Here is a 16668-nt window from a genome sequence, read left to right as displayed (position 1 = left end):
ACGCCTTAGATAGGATTTGAAAAAATATTCTTTAAAAAATCCACGCCTCAGATAGGATTTGAAAAAATATTCTTTAAAAAATCCACGCCTTAGATAGGCCTTGAAAAAATATTCTTTAAAAAATCCACGCCTTAGATAGGATTTGAAAAAATATTCTTTAAAAAATCCACGCCTTAGATAGGCCTTGAAAAAATATTCTTTAAAAAATCCACGCCTTAGATAGGCCTTGAAAAAATATTCTTTAAAAAATCCACGCCTTAGATAGGCCTTGAAAAAATATTCTTTAAAAAATCCACGCCTTAGATAGGCCTTGAAAAAATATTCTTTAAAAAATCCACGCCTTAGATAGGCCTTGAAAAAATATTCTTTAAAAAATCCACGCCTTAGATAGGCCTTGAAAAAATATTCTTTAAAAAATCCACGCCTTAGATAGGCCTTGAAAAAATATTCTTTAAAAAATCCACGCCTCAGATAGGATTTGAAAAAATATTCTTTAAAAAATCCACGCCTTAGATAGGCCTTGAAAAAATATTCTTTAAAAAATCCACGCCTTAGATAGGCCTTGAAAAAATATTCTTTAAAAAATCCACGCCTTAGATAGGCCTTGAAAAAATATTCTTTAAAAAATCCACGCCTTAGATAGGATTTGAAAAAATATTCTTTAAAAAATCCACGCCTCAGATAGGATTTGAAAAAATATTCTTTAAAAAATCCACGCCTTAGATAGGCCTTGAAAAAATATTCTTTAAAAAATCCACGCCTTAGATAGGCCTTGAAAAATATTCTTTAAAAAATCCACGCCTTATATAGGCCTTGAAGAAATATTCTATAAAAAATCCACGCCTTAGATAGACCCCGAAAAAATATTCTTTAAAAAATCCACGCCTTAGATAGACCCCGAAAAAATATTCTTTAAAAATTCACGCCTTAGATAGGCCTTGTAAAAAAATTCACGCCATAGATAGGCCTTGAAAAAATATTCTTTAAAAAATCCAAGCCTTAGATCACTTCACTTAGCTGTCGTGTGACAGAACTTTCGTTCCATAAGCCGAGCTTATAAAAGATTTGCAGGTGCGTCGGTCTTTTGCGCAGTTTTCCAATTTGAAAAACCATTTTCGGCGATGTTGTCTTCGACTTGATTTTTCCAACGTATTCTTGGCCATCCCCTTCTGCGTGAACCATCAGCTGGTTCGCTTGTACATGCTTTTGGGCTGGGGCATCTTTATCCATTCTCACAACATGACCTACCAAGGTAGTCGCTGCAGCTCAATACGGGTGTCCGAGAATAGCTGGTACAACTCATGGTTCATTCGAAGGCGATATTCACCGTCAACGCAGATCGGCCCATAGATCTTTCGGAGAATTTTCCTCTCAAACGCTCCAAGCTGTCTCATCTGTAGTATCAGCGTCTTGTAAAGTTTGAGTCTGGTCTGGCGGGAGGTGGTCTTGTTTCTAAACTGCTTACTTAGACCATAGTAGCATCTGTTGGCCATCACAATCCTTCTTCGAATTTCAAAACTGATGTCATTCGTTTTATTTATGGCGGTACCAAGGTATATAAAATCTTTAACTAACTCGAAGCTGTAGTTCTTAAGTTCCACATTTGGTCCGAATCTACTGGACGTCTTGCGCGTTAATACCATCAGCTCGGTCTTCTCGCCGTTTACTGCCACACCCACTTTGGCAGACTCCTTCTTAATTTTTTAAAGGTGGCTATAACCGCTCTCAATGTTCGACTCATTATATCGATGTCATCGGCGTAGGCGAGTAACATGTGTTGTTTGATGTTCAGGTTGTCATTTCTGTTCACCTTCGCCTCTCGTATGCTCTTTTTCAGCAGGATGTTAAAAAGGTCACATGACAAACTGTCACCTTGTCTGAATCCTCGTTCGGTATTGAAGGGCACCGATAGGTCCGTCCCTACTTTAACAGCTGACCTTGTGCCACTTAAAGTTACCCTGTATAGCCGTATTAATTTTGCAGGAGTACCGAACTCTGTCAAATGCGGCTTTATAGTCGACGAATAGGTGGTATGTGTCGATGTGTTTTTCGTGGGTCTTTTCCAGGATATGGCGCAGAGTGAGAATGTGGTCAAAGGTAGATTTGCTAGATCTGAAGCCACATTGGTATGGTCCAATAATGTCATTGACCGTCGGCTTCAATCGCTCACACAGCACACTGGCTGCAGGGTTCACCTATACGTTGCGTTTTTCACATCAGTAGCATTACGACACTCCTGATCGTACCATGGGCTTCTTGGTGGTGGTTTTTGGTACCCAAGTGTTGCCATTGCTGCAGTTTGTAGGGAATGGGCAATTCTTTGCCATTATGCTTCTATACTGTTATCGGGACAAGGAGAGCTTTCGTTAAGCAAGTGGGTAAGTTGAGCGGAGTAGGCATCTGCTACCTGTTGTGTTTGTAGCTTTTCGACGTCGAGTATCCGTGTTGGGTTAGATCGCACCTTTGCTGCTACATTAAGACGGGTGCAACCTTGGCTTCCACAAGGTAATGGTCCGAATCGATATTCGCTCCTCGTATCTATCGAACGTCTAATACACTGGATGAATGCCTTCCGTCTATCACAACATGATCAATTCGATTTCTCGTTGCTTGATCAGGAGAAATCCAGGTGGGTTTGTGTATTTCGAGATGCTTGAATCTGGTGGTGCTAACTACCATGTTTTTTTCGCGAAGTTAATCAGCATCATGCCGTTGTCGGATGTTTCTTCATGGAGGTTTAATTTTCCGACGATGGGTCCAAAGATATTTTCCCTTCCGATTTTTGCATTAAAATCTCCTAACAGGATTTTAATGTCATTGCCGGGGCAGCGATCACATGCTGTTTCTAGGCGCTCGTAAAATATATCTTTGGTCTGTTCATCTTTATTTTCGGCCGGAGCATGGACGCAAATAAGACTGATGTAGAAGAACTTCGTTTTTATACGGATTATAGCAATTCGCTCATCTACTGGAGTGAATCTGTAGACGAGGTCTTTTATTCTCCTATTAACCATAAATCCGGAGCCAAATTCGCGTCTCGTTTCATGACAGATATAATCATCTGATTTACTTACTCCAGTCCCTTTCCATCGCATTTCTAGTATGGCAATAATATCGGCTTTGTACTTCTCGAGTACATCCGCCAAGGCGAAAACTGTGCCTGTTCTGTGCAACGTGCGCACATTCCAAGTGCAGATTCGCAGATCGTGGTCCTTTATATGTTTGCGGGGGTCGTCAATATTAGGGGGGTTCGGTTTTGTTTTGTTTCAACGGGTGATGAAAATAGCTACCCCCGGTGACACCGCGGGGAGGTCAGTGTCCACAATTGATATGAAAGAGGGAGCAAGATAAGCCTGGACTTTCCCATGTTAAAGCCAATCAGAGCCGTTGCTTGGTATTCATCATCCCTTGGTATTCAAATCCGCGCCTTGTTATAGACCCTGGAAAAAATTATTTAAAAAATCCACGCCTTGTTATAGACCCTGGAAAAAATTATTTAAAAAATCCACGCCTTGTTATAGACCCTGGAAAAAATTATTTAAAAAATCCACGCCTTGTTATAGACCCTGGAAAAAATTATTTAAAAAATCCACGCCTTGTTATAGACCCTGGAAAAAATTATTTAAAAAATCCACGCCTTGTTATAGACCCTGGAAAAAATTATTTAAAAAATCCACGCCTTGTTATAGACCCTGGAAAAAATTATTTAAAAAATCCACGCCTTGTTATAGACCCTGGAAAAAATTATTTAAAAAATCCACGCCTTGTTATAGACCCTGGAAAAAATTATTTAAAAAATCCACGCCTTGTTATAGACCCTGGAAAAAAATTATTTAAAAAATCCACGCCTTGTTATAGACCCTGGAAAAAATTATTTAAAAAATCCACGCCTTCTTATAGACCCTGGAAAAAATTATTTAAAAAATCCACGCCTTGTTATAAACCCTGGAAAAAATTATTTAAAAAAATCCACGCCTTGTTATAGACCCTGGAAAAAATTATTTAAAAAAATCCACGCCTTGTTATAGACCCTGGAAAAAATTATTTAAAAAAATCCACGCCTTGTTATAGACCCTGGAAAAAATTATTTAAAAAATCCACGCCTTGTTATAGACCCTGGAAAAAATTATTTAAAAAATCCACGCCTTGTTATAGACCCTGGAAAAAATTATTTAAAAAATCCACGCCTTGTTATAGACCCTGGAAAAAATTATTTAAAAAATCCACGCCTTGTTATAGACCCTGGAAAAAATTATTTAAAAAATCCACGCCTTGTTATAGACCCTGGAAAAAATTATTTAAAAAATCCACGCCTTGTTATAGACCCTGGAAAAAATTATTTAAAAAATCCACGCCTTGTTATAGACCCTGGAAAAAATTATTTAAAAAATCCACGCCTTGTTATAGACCCTGGAAAAAATTATTTAAAAAATCCACGCCTTGTTATAGACCCTGGAAAAAATTATTTAAAAAATCCACGCCTTGTTATAGACCCTGGAAAAAATTATTTAAAAAATCCACGCCTTGTTATAGACCCTGGAAAAAATTATTTAAAAAATCCACGCCTTGTTATAGACCCTGGAAAAAATTATTTAAAAAATCCACGCCTTGTTATAGACCCTGGAAAAAATTATTTAAAAAATCCACGCCTTGTTATAGACCCTGGAAAAAATTATTTAAAAAATCCACGCCTTGTTATAGACCCTGGAAAAAATTATTTAAAAAATCCACGCCTTGTTATAGACCCTGGAAAAAATTATTTAAAAAATCCACGCCTTGTTATAGACCCTGGAAAAAATTATTTAAAAAATCCACGCCTTGTTATAGACCCTGGAAAAAATTATTTAAAAAATCCACGCCTTGTTATAGACCCTGGAAAAAATTATTTAAAAAATCCACGCCTTGTTATAGACCCTGGAAAAAATTATTTAAAAAATCCACGCCTTGTTATAGACCCTGGAAAAAATTATTTAAAAAATCCACGCCTTGTTATAGACCCTGGAAAAAATTATTTAAAAAATCCACGCCTTGTTATAGACCCTGGAAAAAATTATTTAAAAAATCCACGCCTTGTTGTAGACCCTGGAAAAAATTATTTAAAAAATCCACGCCTTGTTATAGACCCTGGAAAAAATTATTTAAAAAATCCACGCCTTGTTATAGACCATGGAAAAAATTATTTAAAAAATCCACGCCTTGTTATAGACCCTGGAAAAAATTATTTAAAAAATCCACGCCTTGTTATAGACCCTGGAAAAATTATTTAGAAAATCAACGCTAAGCCAAGCTATTTCTATAAACTTCAGCTTCTCCGTCATCCCTATCTGCTACGTGCAGTACGTACTGTAATTAAACTAATGTTTCTCTTATTTTTCTGAAAAAATGTACTTCTATTTATTTTTCTAATATCCACGTATCGTTTTCTTCATCTTCTAAGAACACATTTCGATTTTTTTCTTTATTTTCTTTTGTTTTCCAACAATTTTCATTCATTATTTCATTGCTTCCATGTTTTGTTGCAGAAAATTAAAACGAAGTTGCAATTGTTGTTTGCTGCCCCGGCTACGTGATGCCGAACAAAATTATACCCATAGTCGGAACTAGGGTCAGGTTATTTACTGTTAATGTGGCAACAGTAGAGAAGGAGGACGGATCGTTTGTAAATGAGAAAGATAGGTTTTATTTACAAATATTTTGAAATGGCACCCAACGTGAGATGTTCTGGAATGGACTTTTTTAAGTGCCAAAATTATTCAAAATTGTAAAAATATATTTTTATTATTATTATTTTTTTATAATTTTGTGGATCACCCTGTAATTCCAAGAGCTTAAGCGAAAGCAAAACTCAATTGCAGTAATATTAAATCTGGAAAACAAAAGTACTTCGAAGTGAAATAACGTGACTCTAAGTCACACATGTTGCCGAGTTTTTTTTACAGTAAGTTAAAATAATTTTTTTCACAAGAGGCGTGGATTTTTAAAATAATTTTTTTCAAGGACCACAAGGGGCGTGGATTTTTAAAATAATTTTTTTTCAAGGACCAAAAGAGGCGTGGATTTTAAAAATATTTTTTTTTCAAGGACCCCAAGAGGCGTGGATTTTTAAAATAATTTTTTTTCAAGGAATACAAGAGGCATGGATTTTTAAAATAATTTTTTTCAAGGACCACAAGAGGCGTGGATTTTTAAAATAATTTTTTTCAAGGACCACAAGAGGCGTGGATTTTTAAAATAATTTTTTTCAAGGACCACAAGAGGCGTGGATTTTTAAAATAATTTTTTTCAAAGACCCCAAGAGGCGTGGATTTTCAAAATAATTTTTTTCAAGGACCACAAGAGGCGTGAATTTTTAAAATAATTTTTTTCAAAGACCCCAAGAGGCGTGGATTTTCAAAATAATTTTTTTTCAAGGACCACAAGAGGCGTTAATTTTTAAAATAATTTTTTTCAAGGACCACAAGAGGCGTGGAATTTTTAAAATAAAATATTTAAATTCACTTCCAATACACAAACTCCTTCTTAAATTCACATTTTCACCATCAATTAATTATTTAAAAAATACTCCGAAAGCCTTATCCAACCATACATTGGAATTGCATTAATTCACCACACTACCCCACCACCCAGCATTCCATCAACATTTTCCCCAGCTGATGACCACAGAACATTTCAAAAAATTTGTTATGTATGTACATGAATGAAAAAAGAACATGAGACTCAGTCATCATATAACCAATCCCTTGATGCCAAAAACTAGGCCTATGGCCTGCGATAGGCTGTGATAGGCTAACCACAAAACATTATGAATTTCCTTTCAAAAGCTGATGTCGGTCGGTCAGCATCTGCGGTGACAACTGAAATCGACGACAGTTTTTTGCTGGTCGGTCGGTTGGTTGGTTATTGGTCATCAGTGGCTGAGTAAAACATTGCATCATGCACATATCATCATCATCAGCAATAGTATTGAAATATATTGGGCTCACCATGAGGATGCAATGGCAGGGACGAACTAAATGGCTAACAAATTATTTTACTGGATGATGTAGATTTTTTAAAGAACAAATTAGTGTACAGAAAAATAAAAACCATAGTCCCCAAAAAATATTTTAAACCAGTAAGGAAAGTTCAAAAGTCGGACGGGGCCGACTATATGATACCCTTCACCACTTTGGGTACATGCCAGACATGTTAATATCGACAATATCCTGTAGATAGAACGTTCATAGAATCTTTGGAGGACCATTGAGATAAAATCGGGCGAAATTAAATGTGATATCTAGATAAATATCTGAACCAATTGAAAATCCATTCTGAAATCAATGAATGAATTCATGTTAGACGGACAGACGTGGATTCGTTGGTGTACCATTTGTATGAAATCGACTTCGTGTAACCACCATTTACATAAAATCGAACGAAAATATATATAAGACCTATATCAAAATCTGAACCGATTTCAACAAACCTTATCACGCATCATTTATTTCTCAATAGCATTCGCTGTGCAAAATTTTACTCAGACAAATATTGGGAGTTTGGTGTATCATTCACTACAAATCGGACGAAACTATATATAAGACTTAATTCAGAACTCTGTGCAAAATGTTGTGCCAATCGGACAAATATTGGGAGTTTGGTGCATCATTCACATAAAATCGGACGACTATATATATGGGAGCTATATATAAATCTGAACCGATTCCAACAAAACTCCGCACACATAAACACGGACCTGATTCAGTGCGCTATGAAAAATTGGGAGTTTGGTGCACTATTTACATTAAATCGGAAGAAAGTATATATGGGAGCTATATATAAATCTGAACCGATTTTAACAAAACTTCAAAGACATCAGTCTGGACCTAATCCAGAACTCTGTGCAAAATTTTGTGCCAATCGGACAAATATTGGGAGTTTGGTGCATCATTTACATAAAATCGGACGACTATATATATGGGAGCTATATCTAAATCTGAACCGATTTTAAGAAAACTTAACACACATCATTCTAGACATAATTCTTTACGCTGTGCCAAATTTCGTGCGAACCGAAAGATATTAAGGGACTTTGGTACACCATTTACCTTAAATCGGACATAAATATATATGGGAGCTATATCTAAATCTGAACCGATTTTCAGAAAACTTAACACACATCATTCTAGACCTAATTCATTACGCAGTGCCAAATTTTGTGCAAATCGAAAGACATATAGGGACTTTAGTTGACTATTCACCTAAAATCGGGCGAAACAATAAAAGGGAGCCATATCTAAATCTTAACCGATTTTCTGGAAACTTAGCACAAATCATTCTAGACCTAATTCTTAACGCTGTGCCAAATTTCGTGCAAACCGAAAGATATTAAGTGACTTTGGTACATCATTTACCTTAAATCGGACGATAATGTATATGGGAGCTATATCTAAATTTGAACCGATTTTCACGAAATTTAACACACACATCTTTCTAGACTTAATTCAATACGCTATGCCAAATATCGTGCAAATCGAACGATATGTAGGGACTTTGGTGCACCATTTACATGAAATCGGACGAAACTATATATGGGAGCTATATCTAATTCTGAACCGATTTTCATGAAATTTAACACACATCGTTCTAGACTTAATTCAGTACGCTGTGCTAAATTTCGTGCAAATCGAAGCATATTTAAGGACTTTGGTGCACCATTTACCTTAAATCGGACGAAAATATATATGGGAGCTATATCTAAATCTGAACCGATTTTCCCCAATTACAATAGGGTTCGTCCTTGGGTCAAATAAATGAGCTGTGCCAAATTTCATCCAATTCGAATCATAAATGCGACCTGTACTTTGTCCACAAAAATACATGGACGGACATGCATAAATCGACTCAGAAAGTGATTCTTTGCATATTCTTAAAAGGAAACATGTGTCTATCTCATTTCCTTTTGTATCACAGTGTGGTGAAGGGTAGAAAAATCTACGCCTATTGTAGGTGGCCAAAAATAATTTTTATATTTTTTTCTAAAAATATTTTTTTTTTTTTTTGAATTTATTTAATTTTTATGATATCATTTATTTTTTGATTAACTTTTACGAAAATGCACCTTAAATTCCACTTTCCAAACATTCATTATTCCAGCCAATACCTTGAACATATAGTCGCCATTTTGTAAGGGTAAGGAAGAGAAGAGGGTGTTATCCAAAATTAAATTATCGACAATAATGTCATGCTGAAAAAATAAGCGATTAGTTGGCCTCCCCTGTCCCTTTAGTCTAAATTTCACTTACATCGTATGGACAGCTGTGATTCACATTGGAATTCCGCAAAAAATATTGAGCTAACATCATAAAAATTTGATTCTTTTTACGATTAGCGAAAAATTTACACAAATTCCCAGTGGCATTGATCAGAAACGGATGAAAGCCATTCGAGCGTTTATAGAGGGCAACATTTATCTGAAATATATAAACAAATTATTCTCGAATTTTGGATTGTGGGTACACCAGCACCCAAAATATGAAAAAAACTATTAAGGAAAATTTTGAAATAGTTGGACCTCCTCAGAATAGGCAAAGAGACCCTATCCACATTTATAGAGACTTACTGTCACATTATCCACAGGAACCTTATGCAGCCTACAATGAATATTCAATCCCACCACATTACGTTTGATCATTTTCAGCGAACATTGAGCCACAGTGGTGAATTCCTTGTCCAGTGATAAACATTGGATATTTGTAAAACGGGCCAAGCAAGCCACCAGAACCATGGAAGTACTCAACAGAATTAGAAAAATAATAACTGAATTCATGACTCGGCCGATCTTCAATGCTAGCCAAAACGCAATGGAAATTCAATTTTGCTTTGATTTCAAAATTTTTGCAATCGCCCAAAAAATAATCCATTAAAATAAATTGTATAATTGATTTTTAAATGCTTGGCATTAAAATTTACATTTATTAAAAATTTAAATAGAGATTCGACAGATAATATTCTGTTAGGGGTAATTGCTTGACAAACACATTATTGAAAACAGATATTTAAAAAATCCACGCCTCTTCAGGATGCCTAAAAAAAAAAATATTTAAACAATCCACGGCTCTTGGGGTCCTTAAAAAATCCACGCCTCTTGTAGCCCTTAAAAAAACCACGGCTCTTGTGGTCCTTAAAAAAATCCACGCCTCTTGTAGCCCTTAAAAAACCACGGCTCTTGTGGTCCTTAAAAAATCCACGGCTCTTGTGGTCCTTAAAAAAATCCACGCCTCTTGTAGTCCTTAAAAAAACCACGGCTCTTGTAGCCCTTAAAAAAATCCACGCCTCTTGTGGTCCTTGAAATAAAATTATTTAAACAATCCACGCCTCTTTTACTCACGTACTTAGCTGGCTTGTGACAGAACTTTAGTTCCATAAGCCGAGCTTAAATAAGATTTCCAGGCGCGTCGGTCTTTTGCGCAGTTTTTGACAGACCACATTCGGCAATGTTATCTTCCACTTGACTTTTTCCATCTTATTTGTGGCGTTCCCCTTCTGCGTGAACCATCATCTCCTAGCAAAATTTTAATGTCATAGCCAGGGCAACGGTTATATGCTGTTTCTAGGAGCTCGTAAAATATGTCTTTGGTCCGTTCATCTTTATCTTCGGTCGGAGCATGGGCGCAAATGAAACTGATGTAGAAGAACTTCGCTTTTATACGAATTATAACAATTCGCTCATCTACTTGAGTGAATCTGGAGACGAGGTCTTTTATTCTCCTGTTAACCACAAATCCGCAGCCAAATTCATGTCTCGTTTCATGGCAGTTATAATACATTGCGTAATCGTCTGATTTACTAACGCCTGTCCCTTTCCATCGCATTTCCTTCTTGAGTACATTCGCCAAAGCGAACACTGCGCCTGTTCTGTATAATGTGCGCACATTCCAAGTGCAGATTCGCAGATCGTGGTCCTTTATACGTTTGCGGGGGTCGTCAACATTGGGGGGGCTTGGTTTTCTTTTTCTTTGCTTTTTCATAGTAAGTGGGGTTTTCCGAGTGTGGGCAACTAACCCGATGCCTCAACCCATTTTTATAGTTCTTATGGGTGAACTCGGGGCACACATTAGCTCTCAATTTCATCGGGTGATGAAAATAGGTACCCCAGGTGGCACCACGGGGAGATCAGTGTCCAAAATTGATTATTTAAATAATCCACGCCTCTTGGGGTTGCCTAAAAAATTATTTAAATAATCCACGCCTCTTGGGGTTGCCTAAAAAATTATTTAAATAATCCACGCCTCTTGGGGTTGCCTAAAAAAATTATTTAAATAATCCACGCCTCTTGGGGTTGCCTAAAAAAATTATTTAAATAATCCACGCCTCTTGGGGTTGCCTAAAAAAATTATTTAAATAATCCACGCCTCTTGGCGTTGCCTAAAAAAATTATTTAAATAATCCACGCCTCTTGGGGTTGCCTAAAAAAAATTATTTAAATAATCCACGCCTCTTGGGGTTGCCTAAAAAAAATATTTAAATAATCCACGCCTCTTTGGGTTGCCTAAAAAATTATTTAAATAATCCACGCCTCTTGGGGTTGCCTAAAAAAATTATTTAAATAATCCACGCCTCTTGGGGTTGCCTAAAAAAATTATTTAAATAATCCACGCCTCTTGGGGTTGCCCTAAAAAATTATTTAAATAATACACTCCTCTTGGGGTTGCCTAAATATTATTTCACTCCAAATATTATTTCACTTAACTTGATGTTATCAAATTTTGGCAAACATAAAAATCCAAAAGTTTTTTTTTTGAGTTTAGTATTAATACAAATGGTCACATAAAATGTAATACAATATCAAATAAAATGTCATTTGCCCTTCCCCCTTTATATATGGGATGGTAATGCATGGTAAATTTTAGGCTCTATTTACATTGTAGGGCTGTCTTTCTTTTGGGGTGACATTCTGATAAGCCATACACATTCACATTCAACAACAGCACGACAACAATCAGCAGTGGTTATGATTATCAGCAAATGGACTTTTGTTGGCATCTTCAGTCTCTCTCTAAATGGGTGTGAGAGAAGGAGGGTGAGAGGGAGGAGAAGGCATACATACACTGCCGAAAAATCAGAGTATTCATTGGAAATTATTTGATTGCCTACAATTCACACACAATTTCTCTAAGTGCATAAAATTTCATTTGCACACACACACATATATCTCTCCCAAAAATCTTGGCTAGATTTCGAATTTGTCCTATTACATCCTTGTATTATTATTATTATGGTCATCATTCGGAATTCCAAGTGTTACATCTATCCATCCATCCATTCATAGAATAGATCGCATATAAATTTATTAATATTTTCCAAAATTGGCTCTAAGCCAATAGAAATAGACAAACTACATAATTGTTGGTTGTCGTTGTTGTGTTCGAGTGTTCCGACACGATACAAACATGTGTAGCAGAATATTGGTGTTGTTGTTTATGTGGTCATTTTTGGCAAAAATCTGTGGATCCGGAAGAAGAAGATGTATTTCTGATATTACTTCACCTCACCTCGAACAAAATATTTATCATCATCACCATCACTAGCAGGTACAGGAGGACAAACACACATAGACACACATATATATATATATATATATATAACTTCAATGGAGATTAGATAATAACCACAATTCCAAAGTCAAATTGCCCACAATTTTAGAGAGAAAATAAAACCGAGTATCAAAACCCGGATTTTTAAAAATTATTTTTGGTGGCCTACAATAGGCGTGGATTTCTCGTGAGCGTGAGCAAATCGAGATGTACAGGAGTCAGAATGAAGTCCGAAAATTCGACCAACGGGTAAAACAAGAAAACGGAGGCTTTGGTGCAGGCACATCCTCCAGTAGAGATGAAGAAGGAAACCTGAGGACGGATACAGACAGCGTGCTGAGGATCTGGAAGGAGCATTTTTTTTAATTATTTTTGGCCACCTACGATAGCCGTGGCTTTTTAAAAATTATTTGTCGTGACCTACAATAGGCGTGAGCTAATATGTGCCGGGAGTTCACCCATAAGAACTATAAAAATGGGTTGAGGCGTCGGGTTAGTTGCCCGCACTGGGAAAACCCCTCCTACTATGAAAAGGCAACGAAAAAGAAAACCAAACCCTCCCAATGTTGACGACCCCCACAAACATATAAAGGACCACGATCTGTGAATCTGCACGTTGTACAGAACAGGTGCAGTTTTCGCCTTGGCGGATGTACACGAGAAGTACAAAGCCGATATTATTGCCTTACAGGAAATGCGATGGCGTAAGTAAATCAGATGAATACGACCTGTATTATAGCTCCCATGAAACGAGACCTGAATTTGGCTGGGGATTATGAAGAATAAAAGACCTCGTCTCCAGACCTTCACTCCAGTATTTGAGCGAATTGCTATAATCCTTACAAAAGCGTCTCTTATTTGCGCAAATGCTCCGACCGAAGATAAAGATGAACAGACCAAAGCCATATTTTACGAGGGCTTAGAAACAACATATGATCGCTGCCCTGGACATGACATTAAAATTCTGCTAGGAGATTTTAATGCAAAAATCGGAAGGGAATATATCTTTGGCCCCACCGTCGGAAAATTCAGCCTCCATTAAGAAACATACGACAATGGCATGAGATTGATTGACTTCGTGGCAGCAAAAAAACGTGGTAGTTAGCAGCACCAGATTCAAGCATCTCGATATACACAAGGCCAACTGGATTTCTCTTGATTAAGCAACGAGAAATCAAATTGACAACGTTGTGATAGACGGAATTCATTCGTTCAGTGTTTTAGACGTTCGATAAATATGAGGAGCGAATATGGATTCGGACCATTATCTTGTGGCAGCCAAGGTACGCACCCGTCTTAATGTAGCAACAAAGGTGCGATCTAATGTAACACGGAAACCCGACGTCGAAATGCTGCAAACGCAACAGATAGCAGAAGCCTACTCCGCTCAACTTACCCAACTGCTTAACGAAATCACTTCTTGTCCCGATGATAGTATAGAAGCACAATGGCAGAGAATTGCGCACTCCCTACAAACTGCAGCAAAAGCTACACTTGGATACCAAAAGCCACCAGCAAGAAATCCGTGGTACAATCAGGAGTGCCGTAATGTTACTGATATGAAAAAAGCGTATAGGGCAACCCTGCAAACAGTAGCAATACGTAATGTGATGGAGATTTATCGGCAGAAAATGAGAGAGAAGAAACGTATTTTCAGAAAAACGCGTAAAACACCGGCACATCCTCCTGTAGAGATGAAGAAGGAAACCTGGTGACAGATACAGACAGCGTGTTGAGGATTTGGAAGAATCATTTTGAAAAGCTTCTGGTATCAAATAGTAGCGGTGAAGAGGATACCCCAGAACCAATAATAGGTGACGGTATAGAGTGTATACCACCTAGCCAAGATGAGGTCAGAATAGCAATCAATCGGCTGAAGAATAATAAATCAGCAGGTGCCGACGGGTTACAAGCCGAACTATTCAAGACTGGTAGTCAGATGGGGTAAGGAGCATGCACTTGGTTATTAGTACAATTTGGCTAGAAGAAAGTATGTCCAATGATTGGAACCTCAGCAACCTGTGTCCCGTGCACAAAAAAGGAGATAAGACGATATGTGCAAAAGGAGATAAGACGATATGTGCAATGTGTGTCCCGTGCACAAAAAAGGAGATAAGACGATATGTGCAAACTATAGAAGAATAAGTCTCCTTCCCATCGCATATAAAGTGCTATCCAGTGTGCTGTGTGAACGACTGAAGCTAATGGTCAGTGACATTATTGGACCATACCAATGCGGCTTCAGACCTGGCAAATCCACCATTGACAAGATTTTCACTCTGCGCCAAATCCTGAAAAAAAAAACACTAAACACACATCGACACATACCACCTTACGTCGACTATAAGGCCGCATTTGACAGCCCTATCCGTACAGAGGTTTTTAAAGTCATGTCTGCGTTTGGCATTCCTGCAAAAATTTATTAGACTACGCAGGATAACTTTAATTGGCACCATATCAGCAATTAAAGTCGGAAACGAACACTCGGAGCCCTTTAATACCGAACGAGGAATCGGACAAGGTGACAGTTTGTCTTGTGACCTTTTTAACTTCCTGCTGGAAAAGGTCATACGAGAGGCAAAGGTGAACAGAAATGGCACTATGTACACCGAACAGCATATGTGACTTGCCTACGCCGATGACATCGACATAATGGGTCGAACATTGAGAGCGGTAACATTCACCTTTGAACAAATTGAGAAGGAGTCTGCCAAAGTGGGACTGACAGTAAATGGCGAAAAGACCAAGTTGGTGGTATCAACGCACAAGACGTCCAGTAGACTTGGACCAGCTTCGAGATAGCCAAAGATTTTATATACCTTGGTACCGCCATAAACAAAACGAATGACATCAGTTTTGAAATTCGGAGGAGGATAGTGATGCCCAACCGATGCTACTATGGTCTGAGCAAACAGCTCAAAACCAAGGCCACCTCCCGACAGACCAAACTCACACTCTACAAGACGCTGATACTACCCCTGCTGTTATATGGATCTAAAGCATGGGTACTTACGCAAGCAGATGAGGCAGCTTTTAGAGTCTTTGAGAGAAAAATTCTCCGAAATATCTATGGGCCGTTCTGCGTTGACGGTGAATATCGCCGTCGAATGAACCACAAGTTGCACCACCTATTCTCGGACATCAACATTGCTAGACGTATTGAGCTGCAGCGACTACGTTGGCTAGGTCATGTTGTGAGAATGGATGAAGATGTCCCAGCCCAAAAGGCATACAAGAACCGGCTGATGGTTCACGCAGAAGGGGAGGGCCACGAATAAGATGGAAAGATAAACTGAAGGACAACATTGCCAAATATGATCTTTCAAACTAGGCGGGGATTGTTTATACCCTACACGAATATGTTGTCAGGGTATTATAGCTTTGTGCAGCCCCAAGAGTTTGTAACGCCGCGAAATATTGGTCTTAGACCAACCTTTAAGCATAACGATCGTCATATCTCGACTAGCTGAGTCGATCTAGACATGTGTGTCCGTCCGTCCGTCTGTCCATTATAATTTGTAACGGGCCACATTTATGGACCAATCTTTACGAAAATTTTCATTTAGGATGGGTCCTGGCCTATAAAGACCCCTATTGTTTTTGGTAATGATCGGTTAATATTTAGGGGATGAACTGGACCAAAAACTTAATCATTGTCTGATTTTCTGGTCGCTCCAGAGGCCGCAAGTATGGTCCAAACATCCCGAATTTTTACATGGAGAAGGGGATTGGGCCAAAGAATAAGCATGTCCTATATTTGATACCAATTATATTGTCGTATATACTCGGATGCGGGAGTTACACGTAAATATTTGCAGACGCTTATGTATTCATATATTATTAAGCATGTAGAAATATAGCGCTGATCGCTTTGAACTGTTCCAGGTATGGTCAAGGACAACGCCTATAATTTTCTGTGATTACCACATACAAAATTTGGGATGAAGAGGAGCGAAAACTTATTTTTTGTTTTTTTCGAGTCGAAATGCAAGCAGAACATCGAACGTCACAGCAAAACCCACGGTGAATATTGAATATTGGGAATATTCGGAAAATATGTTAGTGTAAGTAATAGGTGCTGTTAATCTCTTATCGG

General features: G+C 37.7%; 1 protein-coding gene across 1 annotated transcript; it reads right to left on the bottom strand.

Annotated features, from left to right (window-relative positions):
* Positions 1 to 9076: 9076 nt before the first annotated feature.
* Positions 9077 to 9763, bottom strand: LOC133336500 (uncharacterized). Its single transcript, XM_061544794.1, has 3 exons — positions 9599 to 9763; positions 9282 to 9449; positions 9077 to 9223 (listed from the first exon to the last, which is right to left on the bottom strand). Exons 1-3 carry the CDS (start codon positions 9761 to 9763, stop codon positions 9077 to 9079), a joined length of 480 nt encoding a protein of 159 aa, XP_061400778.1.
* Positions 9764 to 16668: the final 6905 nt, after the last annotated feature.

The sequence above is a fragment of the Musca vetustissima genome, unplaced genomic scaffold, assembly GCF_032173495.1.
Source record: "Musca vetustissima isolate MV318-11 ecotype Yass unplaced genomic scaffold, APGP_CSIRO_Mvet_v1 utg225725, whole genome shotgun sequence".
NCBI lineage: Eukaryota > Metazoa > Arthropoda > Insecta > Diptera > Muscidae > Musca > Musca vetustissima.
This window is presented reverse-complemented; position numbering and strand designations above follow the sequence as displayed.